General features: G+C 35.2%; 1 protein-coding gene across 2 annotated transcripts in view; it reads right to left on the bottom strand.

Moving 5' to 3' along the window:
• The window catches only part of LOC145694952 (nuclear RNA export factor 1-like), a 144,677-nt gene that overhangs the window by 79,778 nt on the left and 38,197 nt on the right, over window positions 1-26,702 (bottom strand). For both annotated transcript variants that reach the window (XM_081771755.1, XM_081771753.1), the window contains exons 4-6: window positions 25,488-25,568; window positions 8,131-8,235; window positions 6,423-6,564 (exon numbers count right to left, since the gene is read on the bottom strand). In XM_081771755.1, coding sequence (XP_081627881.1) covers window positions 6,423-6,564; window positions 8,131-8,235; window positions 25,488-25,568 — 328 coding nt within the window. The remainder of the gene's footprint in view (window positions 1-6,422; window positions 6,565-8,130; window positions 8,236-25,487; window positions 25,569-26,702) is intronic.

Genomic DNA, 26,702 nt, shown 5'->3' with positions numbered 1-26,702 from the left:
ACCTCATGAGGTGAGAGTTGGGAGGGGTAACACGTAAAAATAATCCAAAATAACCTATGTTATTGTGCAATCCATAGTTTTCGAAGTTGCTGAAATGAACAGTGGCGCTCTCAATGCCGTTTTAATGAAATGAAATATTTCAGTTTAAAGTCCCATATTTATGGCCTGTAGGCTGAGGGAAACGAATGATTAAAGCAAGTGAATGATAATGGAGGAATTGGTGGAATGAGATGTGGGGGGAAACGGAGTACGCTGAGAAAATCCATGGACACAATGTTGTCCACCACAAGCTTAATTGAGCGAGGATAGAACCAGGAACATCACGCACCAGAAGTAAGCGCTCTATCACTGAGCCACCGTACCCCCGACACCCTGACGTTGAAGTCAAGCTCATTCCGCCCGCAAAGGAGAAAGGTGAAAAGTAAAATGTCAAAAGTGACTAAGATTAGTGTGTAGTAGTTCATAGTTTTTAGGATCGGGAAAATAGTTAATCCCTTTCAAATGACTTTCAAAACATAACATCTACTTCAACCTAGGTTATTTACTCATATAAATTTAATTAAGGGGGGAAGGATATTTCAAAATTTATGACAAAAGTAGAGTATCTACGGTATTTTTATCATTACACTTTCACTGAAATACGTATCTTAAGGGGGAAGGTGATCTCCACAAACCTATTCTCCCCGTGTGAAGAATGGGCATTTTAACTAATATATCAAATACCATCATCTACAATGCCGTCAAAAAGAGAATTTAACACTTCCAAAATCTTGGACTGTCTGGATTGTAGCTCTCTAAATTGACCACGAAGTCATAATTATGCTGAAAGTATGTTAAAGAAGAGAAAGTTTAACTGTTTACCAAAAATTCAGCTTGTTCATACTGAATTTCCTGTTGTGGAATATGGTGTTTCGGATAAATTGGATGCATGTTGCAACATTTGGAATATTTATAGAATATCTGTAATTTGCCACTATCCTATCAAATCACGATGGCTACAAAAATTACGGGGAAGAATTCTCTAACTCCAGCTTGAAATTTGCCCTGATATGTAATTAGTCACACCTACTTTCTCATGTTGATGGGAAAACTAAAGCAAGGAAACACGACAATGATGATACTTAAGTAATATATTTTTAACTTATCAACTAGAATAATGAATAATATAAAAACAGATACTACGTATTTTATTATGAAATTACAGAACACTTATCTAATAAAATCCCTGCACAAAGTAAGAAATTAAACATCTTCTGTGAAATGTTAATCACATAATGAACGTTTTATCACATATGAAAGGGAAAAAAAAAGGGCTCATTGGGACACTCATCGAAAAAGGGTGGACGTATGTACGTCAAACTGGTTGAGGTATATTATCAACATATTTTAGAAAGAAGAAAAAAAATATTGTATTATGTATGTAATTAATTTTACTCCTCCAAACTCTTTATTTCTTCATCAATATTACGCAGATTTGTCATTATTTTAGTCTTCTTAGCTTCAAGCTCCTTCAGAATGATCTTTATTTTCCTGTCTTCAGCTTCTTTTTCTTTCTTTTCCTCTCATTTCATTGATTTGTTGGTTCTGCAAAACGAGTACACGCATTTCGTGCATAATGAATAATGAATCTGCTTATAGCTAGTTTCTTAAAGGCACTGGAAGAAGTTACTAAATCGTACACAAGTCTGAGTGCGATTCAAGTTCGTTCTTTTAAATTATCTGTCACATACTCCGTATTTATTGAAAATACTTTCTAGAGTTCAATTTCCATAAGAGAAATTTAAGACCATTTAGCATAATCTTTTAAATCATTATGCCCTAAGGTATTCACATAATTTAGCCAAAGGTCATTCAAACGCTGACTAGTTCTGGAATATTAACAAATTTGATTCGAACAAAACTTTGAACTGCCTCACAACTTTACTTGTCCTATCGCCATCTAATTAATTATTTTCTACTACTTCAGCTGAAAGAGATTTCATCGATTCACTTCAACATCAAATCCTGGAAAAACGAAGACCCTAACACGAAAGTTCTCTACTCTACTTATAATTTAAACGTCACTTCTCCAGAAGTTTACGAACGATATTTTGTAGACACTTTCCGCAATTTCGGCGAAAAAATCAAGAATGTCCAAATTCGTTATTGGTTGACACTTCTTAAAGGCTGTACATGTAGCAAAACCAATGTCAACAACTATTTTCACAAGAAAGAGTTTGTTCATTTTCCACATCAATTCATATACATGAACTCGAAAAACTACAAGCTTCTGGTTTTATTAACTTTTGTATCACATTTTTTATCACAGCCGATAAAGTGCCGTAAAAGAAATGGACTGATACGAGCGTCAGCCTGAAATTCAATAAGGAAAGGTTCTACTTCTCAAACGAATTATTTTAAAAGTAGAAGTTTAAGAATAAGAATTTTATCTTCTTCCAACATAATTGACACGATCTGAGATCCGATAGCTCGAAGAGCTGGAAACATTTTGTCTTTCCTGACATCCTGAATATGCACTACAAAATAAGGATAAATGTCATTGGTTCTCTGAGGAACACTACTATTTTCAAGCTAATACAGAACAAAACTTTACTCGGAAGTTTTCTGAGCCTCCATAGCAGGTGTACTCGGCAAGGAATGCTAGAACGTCCTTAAATAAGTTATACAGAACTCTTAGAAATTAAACGATTCTCCAGTTCGATCTCAATTACAGCCTTAAATGTTCCATACAAAGTGAATCGTATCATAACTTCCTACATCAAATGTTACACAGTCATTTGACGACGTCTTGACATCTGACTTGCAGATATGAGAAATTTAAAGTTTACATTAGGGCCATCCGCTGAAATTTAAATGATCTTTTTATTAAGTTCCAGGGTGACTTGCCTTTTTGAAAGCGATTAGAAGATCAAAAGGTGTAGAATGTTTTAAAAACGCCAGTGTCTAATAACACGTGCACACTTGGCCCTTCATGATACCGTTCATGAGCTGTTTCTTTTCAGGAACTTTTATTAAGAGACTTATCAAAAGCCAACAACATAGAAATCAGAGTTCTTCAACAACAGAATTCGTTCACTTGTGAAGTATGGTAATGACCATAAACTTAAGTGTATGCTATTCTGTCACATTGAAGCCGCATCTTCCCGGCAATCTCACTGTCTGGTAACATTAATTTCAATACTTTGACATCTTCTAGCTGCACTACATTTTGATTAATGTCACTGCACTTTGAAGACACCAGAAATTCCGCTAAGAATTTTTTACTAAGAATTCTCGTAAACTACTTTGTTTCGTCCCCGAAACATTTGTATGTACCCATTTGTATCGTAAAATCCACCTTTGAGCACGCAATAACACAGGGAACGTACCACAGATTACGTACAAACCGAATGACATTCAAGTCGGACGATACTGACTTACTTTTTTGATTCACAAAGGCACTCACTGTTCCTAGTATTGAGAGGAATCAGTTAATTGCATACGCTTTCTACCTTTCATGTGACTTGTTAATATATACCTATACATGCATACTAAGAACCCGAAGCCATCAGATAATATAGTTTTGTATCACGTTTCTTGGTTTAAATAGATATTAATACATTCTGTACTCTTTTATTTTTTTGGCCACTACCCACCAACTGCGTAAAGATTTCAAGTATAGGTACAATATTAAAATTGATTATTCCAATATATATTTGTTTGTTTCAAGCAAGTATACTTGCACGAAAGAATCTGTGACCCATCGGAGAAAGCATGAGCCGCTAGAGTGGGAGACAGAAAATGGAAGTAGCTTAGTAGCAGAGAGGTCAACGAAATTGCTGGGATAGAGGCTATTCGCAGTCATTGTAAGGATAATGTTGTATACACTAAAATGAGTGTTCTAGAGTCCACTGTTTTCTCTTGATATGAATATATTCTGTTCGTGATTACATACAATAGCAAATAACGAGACACATTTCTTACCCGTTTCTATGTTGAAGTTACGCTCCAAAACGCCGCTTCCTTATTAGGTATTTTCAATAATTCTTGTTATTTAGATATACAAAGTTTCCTTACATAAATAAATTCCTTAACGTTATCCTCCCTTTGAGAATTTTTTTTTTTTTTTTTTTTTTGGGTACTTTCTTCAAACAGGGCACTGTATTCTTGACTTGCATCAACATTTATTCAGATATGGAGTGCACATATTTTTTCTAAATGAAAAACTGAATGATATAAGGAATCTAATACTAAAATTGCGTTTAGGCGGCTAACATTTAAGACATGTATCAACATAAAAAGCATTAAGAATTCATTATTGTGCAATTGTGCGAAAGATAACCACGCACTGAACATATTTATTTCAAGAGGGAACAGCGGAAATAGGAATAATCGTTTTAGTACGTAATTTCTAACCCTATAATAATAGCGTCTGCTCCCACGACTTCGGCGGCCTAATCCTCACAGTTGTAGGGCTACTATTGTTTGCTGTTGTTCACTTTGCTGCCTGCTTTTCCAGCTGGGTCACAGAACAGATCAGCTCATGGAAGTATACCCACTAAAAACGAACAATGTATAACAGTCGTGTGCAACTGCCAGCCCGTGGGCCATATGTGGCCCGCCTAACCCTGTCTTCCGGCCCGCTGGAGAGTTATTGAAAACAATAATTATTATAATTTTTCTTTTTTACAAAACCTTAAGAGTGAACTGGAAATTTTCCATCGATCACACAGTGCGAAACGTAGGAATGCCCTGAAGACAAGCACTTGGCAAGCGCAGATACTTGGGAGAAACTTCCCTCGGTATAAGGATTGCTAGATGTACCGACAAAGTTCTTATTCTGCTCCCCTTTAGTGAGTAAATATTTTGGTTACCAGTATAACAGTTGTTTTGTATTATTGTGATGTAAATTACGATGAACATATTCCATCATTTAATACTATACTATTCAATTGTCGTAAAAATGATATACCTACAGTTATGCACGCGACGCCATTTAGTGCTCTATGCGTGGCCCGCCCACTGTTCCAAGTTGCACACCCCTGATGTATAGAGTACTGATTATTTTCATAGCGTATGTTTGTACGCATATTTTCAGTTTGAAAACAGCTGATGGGTAGGTGTCAAGAAAATAGAGAGTCTTAAATATATTAATATAGTGTATTATTTAAACTAAGAAACGTGGTACAAAACAATATTATCTGATGGATCGGATGCTTAATCTGCACGTAAATGTATATATTATTTACGTCAAGAGCGTACTGACAGTAAATTTTCTACCACGTCGAGTCTAGTATTATAATACAGGAAGTACTATAAATTTTCGCTTCGCTGTGCTCTGAACCGAAATACGAATCTTACTTGTAGTGACCTTCTGGCCATAGATTTGATGCATTTTTTCGTATTTGTCGCTCTTCTGACATTTGTCTGCACGTATATTATAAATCTATATACAAATATATTATAAATCTATATGCAATTGGTGGGCTGCGTATTTGTGAAGGTGAATAGGAGTTTTTCTTATGATTTTTCCATCGAATTTTACCGAAAAAAAAAACGTTGTTTACATGACACAAAAGTGGGACGTAAAACTACATATTTCATTTCATTTTTCACGAATAGAACTAGTCATATAAAATACCTCAACACTACATAAGAAAGGAGTAATTCACATCGACAGTATCTCTAATCCTACATGTAAATATACTAATAATAGTTTAGTTCGCTAAAGTCTATTTTTTCTCTTTTTCAGACACAAAATCACGTAAGTGTTAAAACGCAAACGAAAATAAGAAAAGTGCCTTCTTCTTTCCCGCAAGTTCAAGCAGAAAACATAGAATGTTATTAGTTACTTGCCATAAATGCGAAATATATTTCGCAAAGCTTTGCTCATACCAAACAATATAAAACAATGCAAATACTCTCAGCCAGTAAGAAGGTATTTCTGATATGCTCTGAAGGCGATGTGCTTGCTATTGAATTGACACACAAGTAACACGCTAAAGTGGTAGTCATTTTGTGTTGTTTCAACATCTCATTTTTGGCTGTGTAGTAGCATACAAACACGTTTCAAATTCAGTATCACACTTTGACCATAATTTGTACAAATCTGAAGTTCTGATTTCACTGTACCAACATTGAATACTCTATTTCTCCTATCTGTCCACAGATATTTCATTTTTCCAAATATTCTCTCACATTCACCATTACATCTGAATATGGAAAAATGTAAGAGGTTGTTGTTTTGTAGGAGAACATTCCTTAAAATGAGCATATATATTTTTTTATATCTCATATAACTTGCTTTAGCTTCTCAGATGACACTATTTCCTTAACCAAAGAACATTAATAATAGAATTCATCCATATTAAAATCCAAAATTTTAAAAAAGAATTATTTTTAAGCCATAAAAAATAATAAACAAGTACAATAGACATACAAACCTGCATCACTGTGAAAACATGACAAATCTACATAGCATTTGTTAGGTTTAGCACGCCTCATAACAGTCGCCATTATCTTCATTTTCTGGGAATCATTCAACTTGCAATCATAGTTGTATATTGGAGTCACAATGAACTTTAACTAGAAAATTAAAAAATAAAGTTCCGAATCAGAGTTTAAGAAAAAGTCGGTATAATTAGCAATGCATACTTGTGTCTTTTCATGAAACCATTCAACAATTAACAGGTATAAAACATCACAAATAAAACTCTACAGAAAGTACACCATTTATATTGCAGTGAATCTATTCCTCCCCTCCTTATATACACATCCTAAATGAGGGCGAAGTTCAACTTAGCTATTTGAGGATTATAAATATTTATAGAGTGTAAGGGACATATTGTAACATTGTAATCTAAATTATTCAATTCTGACATGTTCTTATGATGACCACAACTTCTCAAATGGTTTAAATATATCGGTCAAAATACTCGATTGTCTTTCTTCAGTAAAAAAAAAAAAAAAAAAAAAAAAAAAAAAAAAAAAAAAAAAAAAAGAAGAAGTTAAACAGTTGATACCACACGTAGCTGCAATAACGAGAACACTAATTATAATGAAAAACGAAGATCACTTATCAACTTTTAACACAAAAATTCTCACTTATAACGTAAGGTGCACCTTACTTGAATCCCAAATACACTATTTTAATATCTTTATATTACAAGTATTCCAAAAGTCTGAACTGCTTCAATGTGTGGGTCCTTGCAGTATTTATCCAACCCATTTAAACACTGTTTAGAAATCAATATCCGATATCTTTACCATATATCCGGATTTTTCCATATTCCGGATTGTTTCCGAAATCCGGATTTTTTTCCGATTTTACTTTCCGGATTCGGGACAGTAGATATGTGATATTCGCCTTTCATTAAAATTGGTATTTGTTATTTACCACTATTGAAGAAGGATAATTGCATATTTTAACCATATTTATATTGACTATTTGAGGAGTTTTGATCGTCATTAGAACATGTCAAAGATGAGTAATTTGTAATATCTAAGGATTCTCGAAGCTACATCGATTTCAATGGAATTTCCATATATCCTAAGTGTGTACTATATCCTAATTCAGTCGATAATTCCAATGTAATTATCTACGACTACAAACAGATAAATGAATTTCTAGACACATTAACAAAGCAGTATTAATTTTATATAATACAAATATAAAGATAACATTAGAAAACACCCGTTACTATTCTGTATACAAAAAGTAAAAACTGTTAAACTGTTTGATCTCAATATCATTCTATGTACATTAAAAGCAACAATAATCTGCGTCATTCACAGAGTCGCACATAAACTGAAATATTAACAGAAAAATGAACCAGAAAAAAGTATTAAATATAGTAACTAAATTATCAGTTTTCATTGTAAGAAAATTTTCCGTAATGCTACAGCAGTTGATAAACATATTTCAGCATATGAAATATAGTGTTTAAATATATCTATATATCTATATATATCTATATATCTATATATCTATATCTATATCTATATCTATATCTATATCTATCTATATATATATATATATATATATATATATATATATATATATATATATATATATATTCAACTGACATTACTTTTATTATTGTATAAACTAGTATCTACCAATTGCAAAAAGTACGTTAAAAGCATACATACTTCTTTGTTTAATGCCAAGTAAACTTTTTCTGAAAACTTATGCATCTGAACAGCTGCTTCAAAGTTATCTGTGAAGAAGGATACATTTGCTCCAGACCTTGCATACTGAAATTAAAAATAACCAAGATGTACGATCATTAAGTTTGTTTGAAGAAATCGTATATAAATTTCTTATAATGATTTCTTAGCACACTGCATACATTTCATGTACAGCTAAAAGCACTAATGAAAACAACACTGAACAAAATTTCAGCACCTTTTAGTTAGTGAACTGTAATACACACGCACACGTGCAATTGTAAGACTGGACATTATGTATGTAGTCTAACAAGTAACATAATGGTAACGCATGGGGATTGTACATTTCTAGTCACAAAAACTTAGACTGCCTTGCAGAGTCTGAGTCCAAAAAGTTGAACCTATATCAGTACGTCCCCCAGATCTGTTTACGAAGGAAGCTTTTTCCCTCCATTCTTTTCTGCAGCAACATGCGTATTTTCTAATAGGAACAGACCGTTGGACAATGCCTTCAAGGAAATATTAAAGTGAATATAGAAAACAATCATAAAATATGACAAAAATAAATAAATAAAAGTCAACACTGGCATACTACATGATACCAGATTCAAGCCTGTGGAAAGTACTTGTCAACAGAAACAAACGATGGAGGGAAGCTAATAGCCTTGCATTCTTGGTCTAGTGCATAAAGCAACGAATTCGCGTACCAATGCTCATTTTAACATGGGTTCAAATCCTGTTTACATAAGTTGTTTCTTTTCCTTTCTTCTTTATATATATATATATATATATAGGCGCGGATCCAAGGGGAGGGCTATAGCCCCCCCTTGACGCTGAGATATACACTGGATAAAATGAGATTCAATCCTTTCTTTACAGTGGATAAAGCAGCAAACTATGGTTTAGCCCCTCCTTCGATCATACCTTGGATCCGCGGCTGTATATATATATATATGCCTGGTATATATCTACAAAATTAGGGTGGATCGAAAAAAAATACTTTTTTTTTCGAAATCGATAACGGCTCACACGGGAAAAGTTGCCCACTCATAACAGTAGTTCACTGAATTTTTTTTCACATTTTTCGGACAATGTCTTCCGGTGCCGCAATCGGCCTAAAGTTTTGGAAAAGTAAATATAGGCACACGCATTACACAGTATGTAGACAGTCTGTTTTATCTTCCAATACGGTTCAGAAGTAACATATTTCTCTACGTGATTGTTCTTCAACTTTATGTGCTGTACTGACATCACCAATATGTGCAGTTCTTTGTTTATTTTAACCATAAAATGGCTTAAAATAACCCAGAGGTCAAACGTCGTGCTCCGCCCATCCAGCACGAGGTACTAACGATAAGACATAAAAAGAAAATTACTGTCATTATCAGAAGGCCAAATATATTCGAAAACCTAATATGGTGGCATCATCAAAGAAAACAATCACATTGTTTTCTTTGATGATGCCGCCACTATATATTTTCTAATATATTTGGCCTTCTGATAATAGCACTAATTTTCTTTTTATGCGATATTGTCAGCACTAATTAAACACTAACTTATAGGTTTCATCTCAATCGGTTGAGTGGGTGGGGCTAGGTTCACGCTAGCCCCACCCAGATCTTTTTTGTTTTTCGACGTTTGTGTAACAGCACTAATTTTGTACATTATGCTAAAAATTTAGTGCTAGAAAGATAATAGAAAGATAATTAGTGCTATGTTCAGTATCATAATAATGAGGATCGACTGTTTTCTATGATGATGCCGCCATATTAGATTTTCGCATATATTTGGCCTTCGCATATATTTAATCATTCCCGTTAGCTGACGGCAACATGCCGCATCCTGTGCCTTTACATAAGCGAAGAGTCGCCTAGTTCTTCTTTAGTTTGGCTTGTCAAATTCATTGTGAAGGTCTACGCAACGATGTGGCTCGCGATTCGACGGCATCCTTCTTGCAATGACGGGGCGCGACACGTGTGGAAGATCGGCCAGCTTTCGTCAGCAATTTTACCGGATAACCTGAAGAAAATAGTCTTTTCGGTGCTCCAAACAAATGGCTTTTCCGCACATCCTGAAAATACGTTGCTGGCGATGATCAAAGACTCATCTCATCATTATCATCATCACGAACTTGAACATCATGAAAACTAATATCGTTAATCTCAGCGATCCCAAACACTCTATGAATTCAACTCTAATATTGGTCGTTTTCGATTATTTTTTAAATGCCCCCATGTTATTCTTTTGGGGACTTTGCAGCCCCATATCTCAGCTCACGTGTGACCTAGGAACCTGAAAAGGTCATTTGGATCATTTCTGTGAGAGTTTTAAAACATATTAAAATTTCATGTTTCTATCTACTATGGTTCATCTATCTGACACTACATAATAATAATCATTGGGAGAATTAGGTCATTTAAAATTACGTTGTAACTTTTGTAACTTGTCAGTGCCGTGTCCTGGAAAATCAGCGCCCGGGGTGAGAGTATACGACGGCGCCCCCTACATATGAGTGAGGTCAACAGACCAGCCGCGAAGCGCCACCATAGTTGGAGCGAAACGTAAGAAATTTTCAAAAATAAACCCTGCTTTTCCTTGATTTGAGCACTTTTTATTACTTTTTTCCTTCCATTTTGTATATGTGCACATGCATTTTCCTAACATGAGTAACATTATAGGACCACTGCCTAAAGCAGGAAAAAGATTTTAAGTACTTATTCCAAGTGACTTTCCTTCTTTCTTTTCTTTTCCCCTCCGAATTTAGCGCCCCCTTACTTCGGCGCCGCCCTGGGCCGTTGCCTCACTTTTCCTCCCCACGCCACCGGACGGCACTGTAACTTGTAATACCTAAACTGCTAGTCAACAAGAGCTGCTATGTTTGCAAAATCACGGCTTGTTTCCTTGTTTGAGAAAAATTTGTGCGGGGGGTACAAATTATTTAGAGCACAGGGGCCCACAATATATAAATACGGGCCTGATATATATATATATATATATATATATATATATATATATATATATATATACACTACCCCCGAAAAGTTTCCGTACAAAGTAGGTTTATGTACACTTTACGTGTATTTGAGAAAAAGCAAAGACATATCAATGGAATTTATTTTTATCTAGAACCCACAATATGTATTTGAGAGGAAAATACGGAAATTTAACAGAAATGGACCATTGTTTTGTCATAAAACTTAAATCTTTGATTCATCAATGTAGCCTCCACATGCTGTGATAACAGCTTTATAGTCTTTGGGCATTCGGTGTATTAGTTTCTGTAGAGTTTTGGGCTCGATTGCTGTCCAGGCTTTGCGAAGACACTCAAATAAGTGTTTCTCACTAGAGGGACGCATCTTTCGAACTGCCCTATCAAGCTCACCCCACAGTAGCTAAATTGGATTACAATCCGGTGATTGTGGGGGCCACTACATATTCTTAAGATCTCCCTGTTGCTCTTTTGCTGACAAATACCCTCTACAAAGTCGAGATGTGTGTTTTGGGTCATTGTCTTGTCGCATGATGAACCTACGACCAACGAACCTCTTCCCAGATGGCACTGCGTGTCTGATCAAAATCTGATGGTACTGTTCTTTCTGCATTCTACCCTGTATTTGCACTAAACCACCCACTTGATTGTTACCAAAGAAACCCCACACCATCACAGAACCACCCCCGTGTTTTATCATTGGCAAAATACACGATGGAAGCAGGTTTTCGACATTGGAGCGACACCCGAAAACCCTGCGTCTATTACTTAAGAGTTCAAACTTTGATTTGTCAGTAAATAAGCACTTGTTCCACTGCTCTGGCCCCCACTTTGCAAATTTTCTTGCCCACAGCAATCTCTCCTTTTTGTTTTGAGGTCGTAAGAGCGGTTTCCTAGTTGCCACACGACCGTTTAGTCCCGCATTAACTAACTGCGTCCGGACAGTGTCATAGCTGATCGGCTTTTTGCGAGTTTCGTTCACTCCAGCTTGTATTTGGGACACCGTTTTCAATCTGTCGCATTTGCTTGTCACTATAATGCACTTGTCCTCCCTTGCAGTAGTAGCTCTAGGCCTTCCAGACCTTGCTTGAGAGCGATTTTCCCCTGTTTCAGCAAATCATTTTAAAGTATCATGCACTGTAGTATGGGGTATTTTCACTTTTGCGGCTATTTCCCGTGTTGTATAGCCTTCTTCACGTAAAGTAACTATTTTTGCTCTCGTTTTAATGTACAATTCCCTTTTCGTACGGGGCATTATGCTGACTAATAGGGAACACTTTACACATCACGTCAACACACACACAACAACAACTAGCGTGCAATAGACAACTCCCAACAGTGAGAACTGAGAGAGAAGTAGACAGAGCAGCTTGAGAGACACCTATGAGGCATTTATTGTGTGTTTGACCTTCAATTTGCAGTGTAAAAGCCGTCTTGTATCGCACGCGTACGTAATGCACCATCACAATGGCGCGATATTTAAGTTTATTTTTCTTAATTCATCCACAACAGGTCAAGACCTTTTCTTCCGTCGGGTTCTAAAATTTTTCAACTTTCATTTGTGAGCAAATTGTAATGCATTCTTATGTTACATTTTGAAAATTTCTTTATTTCGTGTTTGTCCGGAAACTTTTCAGGGGTAGTGTATATATATATATATATATATATATATAAAGAATCTGCATCTTACTGACAAAGAGCATTCATGTTTGAATGTAAGAAATATATATATGTTAACTATGTATAGTACATAGTACGTTAGAACATACATATTAAACAATATCACAGCTCCTCATCTTGTCTAGCGTTTAATCTATCGCGGGACATCTATGTTTGAATCCCGGCGGGAGCTCATGTGGTTCGGATTCCAAATTAAGCAGTAGGTCGAAATATAATATAACCTCGGTGTTGAAAGGAAAGCAAAACTCCAATACAGGACAGTCTAGTGTTTACTCTTAAACAGAAAGCCATATGGAAAGATGTTCATTCTAAAAAACTAATTATTTAGTATTTCGTGTAAGGGGAATCATTATCTAAGAAAATGGTAACTAAATCCCAGGAATCTCAAGTTAATTTGGATAACAGGTTATCCTAGGGGGGGGGGGTCCTCGAACCCATTTAGTAATTATTTTATATAATTCAAGATAAAGAAGTTATTTTAAGTTTTGTTAGCCCATAAGTGTGCATGTACTCTTGTACATAAAACATAGGATTTACTTTGTTTTCTATACCGGAAACTACAGTATTCTTTTTTGATGTCTAGCTGACAAGAAAGTGTATAAAAGCAGACACATCTGCTGCCAACACTACATAACTATAGCTTCAATGGCCAATGTAGCCAGATACATAGTCTATTTAATTCGAAGCCATGCGGAATAAAATCACCTTTGATATTATGCCCAAATAATAGTCTGGCGCTAAAATTAAATTTATTATGATCTTCATATGAAATGGTTTCGAGTAGTTCCAAGGGAAGAGCTCCTCGGACCCACTTCTCTATTTGAAAACTTATTACTAAGTATTCTGCCTTTTGGCTGGTCCTAGAACTAGTAAGTGTTGTTTATATGTTTGTTTAAGGTTTGGGCCTGAAAATGTTTCTTCCACGTTTCGCGATCTTCAGTTTCCTTTTTTAACTCCCAATATTTTCTTCTATTTGAACTATATATATATATACAGGGTGGTTCAGTAATGTTGGACAGCCCTAAATAAATCGAAAACCAGAAGAGATATTAGCAAGAGTGTGGTGGATCCAGATACTTGTGGAAGGGGGACATCTTTTGAGGTACCACACAATGTTACCAGGTCAACAGTGTTGCCAGCTCAGTACAAAGTTGTATTTTTTAAATAGAACGTATAGAAGTTTATGCCACCAAAAGAATTAGTACAGAATGTGAATACCAACAAGCGAAACCGCACCTGTCAGTGTTGCCAAATAAGGAAGTTATAAAGCTTCAAAGATCAAGAAATCAAAGTGTCCGTAGAACAAAACTAGCAAAAAGACAAGAAAAATAATACTACGGAATGAAAAGGAGTAACCGAAAGAGTAAACCAAAGAACGCACAGCATCCAGTGAGTAACAGGGTTGCCACAGCAAAGGGGGGAAAATTGAAAATTTTGCAGTTGCTATAGGAGGAAAAGTGCCCATATGACATAATGCTGGAAACACCATAGAAAGTTCATGTAAAATTCAGGAATCCTAATAGCGTTTGTTCGAAATCAATATCTCTAACCGTTTCCGAGATACACAAAAGGTGTGCGGAGTTTGCAACACTGCATAATAATTCCCTCGCCCTCCAAACTACAGGAACGAGTAATGAAAATGATACGCCCAACAAAATGTAAGAACTACACGGGTCTAATCGTCAAATTAATTATGCAGTGTTGCAAACCCCGCACACCTTTGGTGTATCTCGAAAACGGTTAGAGATATCGCTTTCGAACAAACGCTATTAGGATTCCTGAATCTTACATAGACTTTCTATGGTGTTTCCAGCATTATGTCATATGGGCACTTTTCCTCCTATAGCAACTGCAAAATTTTCAATTTTTTCCCTCTTTACTGTGGCAACCCTGTTACTCACTGGATGCTGTGCGTTCTTTGGTTTACTCTTTCGGTTACTCCTTTTCATTCCGTAGTATTATTTTTCTTGTCTTTTTGCTAGTTTTGCTCTACGGACACTTTAATTTCTTGATCTTTCAAGCCTTATAACTTCCTTATTTGGCAACACTGACAGGTGGGGTTTCACTTGTTGGTATTCGCATTCTGTACTAATTCTTTTGGTGGCATAAACTTATATATGTTCTATTTAAAAAAATACAACTTTGTACTGAGCTGGAAACACTGTTGACCTGGTAACATTGTGTTGTACCTCAAAAGACGTCCCCCTTTCACAAGTATCTGGATCCACCACACTCTTGCTAATATCTCTTCTGGTTTCCGATTTATTCAGGGCTGTCCAACATTACTGAACCACCCTGTATATATATATATATCACTATAGCAAATTGCCTGAGTAACTACAACTAACAAGTAACTAAAAAAAATTTAAAAAAAGAACAACTGGCTGATATGTTTTGGAACCAGAAATTTGAATATTGTAGAAATTGTTTCCTTTTTCCTCCTTCAGATTTCGAATTGTCGAAAATGCTGAATCATATGTTTTTAACGAGCAAATTGTGTACCGAAAACGACGCCTCCAACTTAGGCAAATCCCAATATTGGGTACTTTCTCATTAAAAAACAAAAATTTGAATATTTTAAAATTTTCCCTCTTTTTCTTCCTTAGGAGTGGACTTTCCAAAAAATCTGGAACATATATTCGCTTTCTTTTAATTAAGAGTTTATATACCGAATTTTTCACCTTCAATTTGAGCATCCTTAGATTGGGAATTTTCTGCATGAAGCAAGGAAATTTAGATACCATAAAAATGATTTACTTTCCATTCTAAGGGACGGAATTTTTTGAAACACTTGAAACATTTATTTTCTTATTTCTAGTTAATCGTTTATTTACCGAATTTCAAACCTTCAACTTAGAAGAATCCTTACATTCGGCACTTTCAAAATAAAGAAACGAAAGAAAAATTTGGATATAGAAATAGCCTTCTTAGGACAGATTTTTTTAAAAGTAATTTACCATGTCATGAGGATACTTGTGTTGGCAGTGAAACTACTAACAATACACATAGTTTTGATGTTGCTTTCATTCTTTTTAATTGTTTCAGATTTAAAATACAAATTAAGTATCAAATTTGTGATTTCACAATTACAGTAATTTCCTGTACGGTTTTGAAAGTACATTGTACAGGTTGCAAAACTACCGTATGCACCAGAGTAATTATTGTACAACTTCCAATCCTATCTGTAAAAGAATGTACGGAAATTAAGTCAGACCTAAGGGAATTCGTAAAGATCTCGTGTATTTTCTAGGCTTAGTCTCTGGAAGGCAGTCTTGGTTTTTGTGACCAGAAGTGTACAAAGAAACATCGCAAAAACTTATTCAAAATTCACCAACATTTTTAATTCAAATAGAACCACTATTACAAATACAAGGTATATATTAAATGTTTGTTTATAAATTCCAAGTTTCCTCAGATTTTCCATTAAGTTTCTTCAGATCTATTTGTAATTTTCCATTTTTTCAAATCAAAGAAAAGTTATTATTGTTAATAACACCTACCTGAAAGTCAGCTGAGAGAACTTTTTTTTACATGAGGAAGTTCTAAAAATTATTAATTTAAATTCTAAACATATATTAATTTATACAACTGCACGTTACTGCATATCCTATTTATTTTTCAATCAGCTTTGGGACATGCCTTCTTGAAAGCCCCATTAACATGTAACGAGCATGTTCCTATCTCTAAGAGCTGTGAGACCATCACCACATTTTCTACTCAGAAATATCTTCAAGTCGCTGCAAAATTTCAAATTAACATTGGGGCCATCAAGAGAAACTTGTAGTAACTTAGAATAATCACGACCCTTTTCCTTGAAAGTGTTTAACAATGCATTTAGCAAATCTTGCGCAGTACAATGGCCAAGGAATATTGTCATTGAATATAGCGTTCACACTGTTGTTTCACCGTCCCAGAAACAAACTACTAAGTTCAGCTGAGAAATATTATTCAGGCTTTCGTCAAGAGACAACTGCGAGGCAGCCACACTTGCTTACTGCTAGGTACACGGACCCAATCCAAAATTGGTAATGTAATCTATTTTCTTTGTGTCACTGATTTTTTAAAAGCAATTTTACAATCAGGAAACATTCAAGGAAACAATTCGATAGCACTAGCTTGGCTTCTGGCAGAAGAATGAGTTGTAATCTTATTTGAGGTCCAAATTAGTTTGCGTTTCGTTATTTGATCTTTGATTATGTACTTGTTCAACACCACTAGTTTCTGATCGGCTAGTAGCATTGTCACTCTTTTCCATAACAGCTTCAGATGATGGTGTACCAGTCACTTGTTCAGTAGCAGCAGAGGATTTGGTACTAGCACTACATGAAAACTGTAAAATACTGAAACTTGAACACCATGCATTAACAGTTATTTTATTGAGTTGAATTTGAGTTTAACGTTCCTTTCAGCAGCGAGGCTATACGGGACGGGACCTACTGATTAACGTGGAATCTGAACCACATGAGCTCCCGCGGGGAATTGAACCTGGGTCTCCCACGCCAAAGGCGCATCTAACAGCTATTTTATTTTATTTTTTATTTATTTATTATTTTTTATTTTTATTTATTTATTTTATATATATATATTTCCAATTGACACAAAATATCGACAGGTATTTCACCTGAAGACTTTCCAAGTCTGTGAGAACTTTGCCACAGGAAAGGGTAAAGAAATAAGAAAAGAAGCCTGTACGAAGCAAGTGAACGCAGTGATATATTTGGCTCAGCTATCCCTGTGGTTGCCATTCAAGTACTCACAAAACGTACGCTCCTAACAAAGGTGAACGCATGCAGTGAAAATGAAAATGGTAACTGATAATAATCCAGGTTTCTGGTTAAATTCCAGGCTTTTTCCTGGCACAAAAGTGAAGTCCAGGTTTTTTCAGATTTTCCAGGTCAGTAGACACTGTGAAATACTATACCTGGTTTGGATTTAAAATATATATTTTCGTGTATAGCAACATTTCTTCAGTTGTAAGCACACAATTAAATATCGCATAGAAAAAAGAATACAATGTGTACTGGTTAACTTCTTGAGGCCGATAGCGCACATGAGTCTGGCAGTCTCGATGATGTAGTTGGCCTTTCGGTCACATTCGGCTCTCATTTCAGCCAAGCAGATGAGAACAGGAGCCCAAGGACTGACAAGTAAGCAAGGTTAACAGAGACGTGTAAGGTAAGCAAAGAAAAGTCTCTCATAGGAATAATGCGATAACCGAGTAGAAATTAAAATTAATGATATTGAGGTCAAAAATATCTCCTAGCTTCCTATTCGGTTTCTGACATTGTCCAGGAATAAAAAAATGAATAAAATATGCACTAATAAAGATCATGACATTGTATATGAATTGTACATAAATATTGAAGGACCATTTTATACGAGTTTTACGGAATTCTACATGAATTTCTCAGATAAGAGAAATGCATTACACTGAAGAAATATTTTAATCACTATAAAAAATTCTACTGAAAATATTTTACAAAGCATGTGTGCATCACACGCTTCCCCCAGTCCTCTAGAAAAAAAAAGTACGGACAACATATTCAATTGATACCAAATTATTTCGTACTCTTCTCTCTTACCCTCGAATCATATTCTAAAAAGATCTAATCATTAAATCAGACGGGCTAAAGCACCAATGATATTACAGCTATGATGTAATAACATTATAGTAACTTTTAGCTTTTGACTTCAAGTCGGTTTCCTAAGTATCTTTGAACCCTAGAATTAAAATCACTTTATTTATTAATACGTGGCATCACTTTGCAGTTCATCTATGTATCTCAAGAGTTAAAAATTTACAAAATCCACAATTTACGATGTCTGTACTTAATTCTGGCTAGGGCAAGAATATGGGTGTTCTGCTTGGAAAACAAACAATTTAAGAATAGGAAAAATAATGAATTTAAGAAGACTAAACTAAAATTTCCCTTATAAGATGTACGTTTACGAAACTGATTTTTTCTACAATATCAAAATGAATTTATTCATTCTTAATTACATTGGTGTGCAAAGCTTAAGGATGAAAGTAAGTTTCGTAAGCTGCGTCACTCCAAGCAGCATAGATCAGTGAAAACTTGAACCATACAACAGAAAGTACTGCTAGAGTATGATACAGGATACAACAGGAAACAAGAATTTAGGAATGACCCCCTCCCCCTTAAAAATGTGTCAAAAATTACGATCTTGGCCAAAAATTAGTTTTTGGATCAGGAGCCACAAAATTTTTGAATGCCCCCTAAATCAAGTTTTCGTATTTCCTACGGAATAATCACATTATACTGAGTTAAGATATAGTTTGGATTTGGCTACATAATATGCATTTCTCCAGATATATGGCGTACAAGAACAATTTTTATTAAAATATATTGGACTTTTCGATTCGAAAACATGAAATTAGAAGAATAAAAATCTCACTTTTAAACAAAACAGTAACTTACACTGTAACTCATACCCCCCCCCCCCCTTACCAAATATTACGGAAGTGAAATGGTCCTTAGACGAGTGAGTTGTCATCACGGACAACGATGTATGCTCCGCTACGTTCACCCATTCTCCTCATAAGGTTGGTAATGAGTTGTGGTATAAAGTTCCATTCCTCCACCAGCGCTGTTGACAACTGCTGGATAGTATTGGTGCATCTGAAGGACGTGCTGCAATATGCCTCCCTATAACATCCCACATATGCTCGATGGAATTCAAGGTGAGGAAATGGGCAGACCAATCCATTTACCGAACATGCTCTCTTCCCAAGAGCTAAGCCAGCTGCGCTGTTTGATGCGATAGCCCATTATCATTCATAAAGGTAAAGTTGGTGCCGACTGAACTTCTAAAAAGACACACGTGGGAAAGGAGTGCAGTGTCACAAAGATGTGGCCGGTGAGTGTATAATGTTCAAAAGTGTGGAGGTTGGTATGTCCATGCAACACTACGTTTCCGCACAGAAGAACACTTGAACCATCAAAACAATCATGTTCGACAATGTTTCTGGGTTCACTGCGTATTGCTACTCCTCGTCAGATGAGTGAATGTCCAGAATCACTACTCAAAATGAACCTGCTGTCATCTGAAGGACCGGCCCTGAACCACCGCAAACGGTAACGCCTATATGCGGGTGTCAACAGAACACAACGTAATAGCCTCCTGGTGATGAGACACCCCCCTCCCCCCTCTGTAGTTGACGTGCCACTGTAATGCGTGAGATTGAGCGACATGTAGTCTTGTTAAATGCGTTTGCAATTTCACCAAGTGTCAGAGGTTGGCCCCTTGTTGCCTGTTGCACAATGTAGTGGTCGTTCGCTGCTGTAGTTGACCGTGGTCGACTACCACCCCTTCTTCGCATACCACTGCCTGTGGTTCGGAATGCTTCTTATGCAAGTGAAAGAATGCTGTGGCCAATACCAAGCTCCTAGGCTACACTTGTCACATTTCATCCTCCTTCCAGTTTCCCAGTGATCCTTCCCCGTGTAAAATCATACAAATGCTGTCTCCAGGCCATGTTGTTGTAAGTACAACCAACACACTGTACCTTAACATCTCTCTAACTGATACACACTGTCTTGTCCCTTTCATTCAAGTGCTTCGTGTTGGGGGAGCAGATTCATTTGGTACTGCGGTGTTGATATCATTCCATGCATCATTTTGTTCCGCGTATGTGTAGGAGACTTGTGGCAACATGCTGCCGAACTTTCATTCATTTTCACCGACTACGCAATATTTTGTTATTTTATCTATAAGTTTTGCACACCAATATATCTAGAAATGAATTATCTTCTTTTCTTCTATTTTATTCTCTGACTTTTTTCCTTTCTTTTGTTTTGTTATTCCTTTCGAGTTCAAATCTTTAAATGGAAAATTTTGACTATCTAGATGTATTAGTAACTTTTTAAATGCAAAATTAAAAAAAAAAAAAAAAAAGAAATGAAATCTTTAAGTTTTGCGTCCCGGGGTTATGCCGGTTAGGCTAAAGGAGACGGTGATTATGAGAAATGAATGAAATAGTGGAATGAAGAAAGTGGGAGGAAACGGGAGATCCCTGAGAAAACCCACGCACACGGTGTCTGTCCACCACAAAGTCAACACGGCGCGAGCTGGGATCGAACCAGGGACCCCAAGCACCGGAGGTGAACGTTCTACCACTGAGTCATTGCGCCCCCCAAATGCGAAATTAAAATCAACATTTCAGCAAGACAACTATTCACTCAAGTTTGCATTTCAGCATTCATTCAAGTTTATAATCCTAAGTTAACGAAAAATACAAATACTTAGTGTCGGGTCATTAAACTTTATCCATTGTGAAAATTACCTTTCTGTTGAAGTATTAATTCACCATTAGTTTCTTCATAGAAAAGTAACGAATTAAAGTAATGAGTGCGAAACATATCTATGAAATGTGGATTTACAGTTTAGCGTGAGATCTGAGAGTGGTGGTCACTGTTGCAAATTGACGCCAGAAGCTCTCCGACTAATACGACTAATAGAGAGTATACAAGTCATGTGGTTCAGTGATCCAACAATTAAAAGACAGAAATTCAATTCCCTCCTTCTCAAGCGATCGGACTAATTTAAACCTTTCGAAGTATGATTATGTGAGTAATGCATTTAAATATGATTTCGGGTTTAATTTTGGTGAGGCCTCAGACATAATCTAAGTAGTGATTTAACTGTAATCTTGATGTAATCAACTTTAACATTTTTATGTGCAAAAACTAAAAATAAATCCACAAGCAGATTATTATTTTTCTGAATTTTTAGAATAACTTTATTTATACTGATAAGATTCTTCTTCTGAAATGTAAACAAAGAGAATCAAAAACTTTATTCTTACAAAAGTAAACAACAACTTGGCACAGTGCAACAGTTCACATTCAATTTATCGCTGCTAATTTTGAGGAGTCAAAACTGAAATCTGTGACATGCCGATTCGCATATCTATATTTTGCATACCAATATGTAAATTCTTATGAATTTTTTATATTTCAGTCTAATTTACATATTTAATTTGATTATAATTACCAAATATTTTATATTTGATTAGGTAAATATCCATAACAATAAGTTACTAGTATTTTAATAACAGTATTTAACAAGCATAGCATATCCCACTTCTATTAAGAAATCCTCGACAGAAATTTTAGAAACGTTTTCACCAAAAAACAAGAAAATCGGAAAAAGAAAATCAAAGGTCAATTATTAACACAGTGTAAGAAATTGCCAACTCAGTCCTAACAGAAACTAAGAATACATTTTTATTAAGGTACTGGATATATTTAAGAGAGTTAAAAGGAAATAGAAAGTATTCTACAGAAAAAAAAAAATCCTACAATAAAGGCGATGGTAAGCCTAGAGATCAACTATTGTTGGAACTACACATGTTCGATGGAAGGTACAGTAAAGTAAGAGGTATAAAATTCTTTTCCCGATTAGGATTTTCATACATTTAGAAGGGTTAGCGTTTGTTTCGTCTGGCTGTCATAGCGAATCTAGAAAAAGTATACCAGCTTCTTAGACAGGAGTGCCAGATGTAATAATTATACTTAATAGTAATACTTCTTCTCCTTGTTCTTGGGAAGTATATTTTGTCTCTTTTCGCTACCCTTCCTCAATATTGCTTTAAAAACTGTGTGTTTTATTTTTAAATGAAACACAAAGATACTTCTGGCAACAGTGGGCGAAGCTTTGCAAGCATGCCTACGAGAGCAGAATAGCCACCAAACACCAAGGAATTTTTTTGTTTTTAACGTTTTAGGGGAATGACAACTCCATAGTTAATTGAAATATATATAATAAAGTGTATGTACCTATTTCTATATATAAATATTATATCCATGTAACTTAGTTTTATGTAGCTGTAATGTATAAAAATATTACGAACAAGCACAACTTTCAAAACAAAACTGCGTAGTAGACATTGTTTACCTGATTTGTTCACATTTTAACCGCTAGAGGGAAGCCTTGCATGGAACAGGTACCCTCTCATTTTGCACTCACATGACGGAGAAAAAGATTAAATATCAGATTTTCACATTACAATTCAAAGACTAAATCAAAAAGTAACTAAAGTATATAAGTGTCAAATTAAAAACTAAAGTGTAAGTTTATTGTACAACCATTGAAATTACGTGAAATTTAATTGATAATAAGATATTAAGTAGTAAAGTCATGGTAACTGCCATAGAAGTACAGCTCCCAGGAAGAAACAGTTACTCTCCAAATAAAAAGAGAGGGCTTTGAACCCTCTGAAAAGTGAGCACGTGCAGCGCGAGCACCTTTTTTTATTTCGGAGTATTCCATAGCTAACAAAAGTAAGAGAAGGGAGTTTCTGCAATCTATCATTACTTTTCAATCAATCTCAGTAAATTGAAACCAGTTATTAGTCAGTTACATTCAGCTTGTATTCCGTCTGCACAATATAGCATCAAATTACTACATTCTGCCGTCGGTAAATATTCCATATGTCGGACAATTTTTCAAGCATTCGCTCAGTAGTCTTTAGGTATTACGCGAAGTGCATCTCCAATTTGTTATTGGAACAACGAGAACATTATTTACTTAGTGTGTATTATGAAGAGTTTAAAGAGGATAATCTCAGGCTATTTCATGGTCACACTTAGTATCTAGAAATGATCAGTTCGTTACAAATTCCAAAATGGAATTATAAACTTGTGAAATCTAAAAATATATCTATCTTCGAAAGTCGTAGATAGTGGTGTTGTATTTCCACCAATACGGCTAGGTGTTCTGCATATCGTAACATATATATATATATATATACATACGATAAAATCTAAACATCCTAGTGGAAATTCAAGCATGTTTAACGAGCAGTACAGTTATATTAGCTGTCAAGAAACAGGGTATATACAGACCAGACATACAAAAGTGGCCAACAAGAGAGAAAAATTGATTCTCAATGTTCAAACATCATAAGAGTACGTTGTCCTTTATTGCCAAAAAATGAAATTTTACTGAATCAGTTGTAACAAGAGACGCAATTACTGCGCTATCCTAGCCCAAAATAATAATAAACTGTTTCATACTTGCAATTTGCAGTATGTGTTTTTTCGGCAACCCTCCAAGCTGGTCTAGTAGCTATCACGCGCGTCTTTGGTACACGTAGTCTCCGGTTTGGTTTCCAATGAGAAGCACTGAAATTTGAACGCATTACAGTAATTTGAATTTCACCTTAAACTGTAGCCCCATGTTTCATAAAGTTTTAGTGCCGAAAAGAAACGCTTAATTTGAATAAACTAACTAACTAACTCTATGGCCTATGGACCCGTAGGTTCAATGCAGCGTTCACAGAAACTCTCCATTGATTTCTATGATTAGTCAACTGGGACCAGTTTCTACTTTGTATCATTATTTCTGCGAGATCCATCTTAATATTATCCTCCCACCTGCGCCTAGGTTTTCCTAATGGTCGTTTTCCGATTGGATTTCCAGTTAAAACTTTGAAAGTATTCCTACTTCCTCTCATTCTGGGTACATGACCTGACCACCTGAGCTTTCTAGATCTGATGCCCCTAACAATGTATAGTAAACGGTATAAATTATGTAGTTCCTCGTTATGTAGTAAGTTTCCACCATTCCACATTCCCGTTCCTCTTGGGTCCGAATTTTCATCTCAGGATCTTGTTCTTAAATAATTTTAGTCTATCTTCTTCCCTCAAAGTAAGCGACCATGTTTCGCAACCATACAGAACAACAGGCATAATTATCGTTTTAATTTTTTTAAACTTAATATTCCTCGACAGAATTCGCGACGACAAAAGATTTGAACTGATTAATAACACGAATTCCCTCCTTTTAGTCGACATTTAATTTAACTGTGAATATGGTTTTGGTCTGTTAATACTGATCTTAGGTGTGTGAAAGTAATACTTTACCGCAAGTATTATTTGATATTTTAACGCACCATAATTTGCAGTATTACGATCCCGACGAACTTCCATGTATTTAGTTTTCTCTGCATTTACTTCTAAATCCATGTTCCTGCAAACGTTTACTAAGACCTCTGTATTTCTTTCTATTGTTCTTCTATCATCCTGTATTAAATTTACATCATCAGCATACGCTATAACCTGGTGAACACTATTTAGCTCTAGGCCCTAGTTGCTATCTTTGATTTAAGATTTCAATGAACAAACAAACAAAATATGTTTCAACTTCAGAATTAAAGACATAGCTATGCAGTACATCCTCATCATAGATGTTCTGCCACTATTGGCAGGTCAGTAGCAGCAACTGAAGAAACGTAAATTAATTTAACCCATTTCCTGTAAACAACGTTTTATAAGCGGCAAGTTTAGGTACAAGGATATGAAATATTTTAAACATGTTCTAGTTTTTGTTATGTAACATGAAAACCTACATCATTTTTTTATTTTTACATTTTAGTGTACTTAAAAATTCAGATCCAATTAACTTTCTTCTCATACCTCCAAAAGGACTATGATTCTTTATATTTATCTTTGTTCTCAACTTCTTTCGCACAATCAAAATGCCCATTAGCCAAGTTCTTGCTTATACGAAATACGCTGACAGTAACTGTTTAATTAGGTAAGAAATCAAAAACCCTAAATGTTTAATTAGGTAAGATATTAAAAACTATTTACACCACAAACTCGTCCATAGGTAACTAGTACAAAAGAAAATATGTGATACTTACTCCAAATGCTGTGACGTTTGCAACCTTTGTTCTTACTATATTCATCAAAATCAATGGGTCCATAAAGCTAGCACCTAATATCTGAATATAAAAACAATAAAACCTCGTTAAGTGAAACAAAATTAATCAACAGATAAAAAAAGGAGAGTAATTATTCTGGGTTATAAACTGAAAGAATGACCAACATGAAACTCACTAAATGTCAAATACAATTCTTAATTATTTATAAAGGGAAATATGTTATTATTAATATTTACATAATTGAAAGATTTTCTCCTTTCCATTCACTAACCATGAACTTTAGCGATTTACATAACGATATGACAAACCCATTGACCTCCATAATTACTAATAAAAGCTGCAGAGTACATATTACGTAAGAACAATGGATATCATCTTTGCACCGCGAAGTTTTTCTTGCACTATACACTAAGAAACTTTAATATTTCAATCAGCTCGGTGATCACGTTTGCCGATCTCATCGAAATACCGATGTTACTTAGAGCATAGTCAAGAAAAACTTCCGCGTTATGAAAGTGAATTCACTGTTCTTCATTGATCTCCTTTCCCTTTCCTCCTGTTTGTACTATTAGCCTTGCACTATCTTAACCAATTTTCTGTTAGGCCCAGTGATCTCTCTATGTATATACAGTATGTGCTGGTACTTATTCTTGTTTCCTTTCGTAAAGTTATTAGCAAATAGTTTCAGAAAATCTGTATAATTATTATTCTCTTGTCTGTAGTTTAATATACACTCTGTAAAGAAAAAACAGCGACACTTGCTCGGATGTGGTTTTCACAAGATACATTAACCAATATGATTTTTTACATGAATTCCTGATAATATTACAATGCATATTCTCAATGAGCAGTTCATCCATAATACTTACGCCACAGTTTCAGGTTATTGACATGAATTTATATGCATATATAAGTAGCTATGCGTGTTCTGAACAAAATTCTTTGTAGAAATAATTATACATAAACATAAAAAAAAAAAAAAAAAAAGATGAACAAGAAGAGCACAAAACAAAAATGGAATATCTTAAGTTATATTGTGTACGAACATCGGGAGGTACAACATGGCAAATTAGTATTTTATGTCCACCATGGACTTTCTGCAGTGCAGCGAATCATCGAGGCTTGTAGGTAACAAAGCTATTGCGAAATGCAACCTCGATTTCAAGGAATCACACCCAGATCATCTGTTCTGAG

Source organism: Thermobia domestica, chromosome 9, assembly GCF_964235325.1.
Source record: "Thermobia domestica chromosome 9, izTheDome1.hap1.1, whole genome shotgun sequence".
Classification (NCBI taxonomy): domain Eukaryota; kingdom Metazoa; phylum Arthropoda; class Insecta; order Zygentoma; family Lepismatidae; genus Thermobia; species Thermobia domestica.
This window is presented reverse-complemented; position numbering and strand designations above follow the sequence as displayed.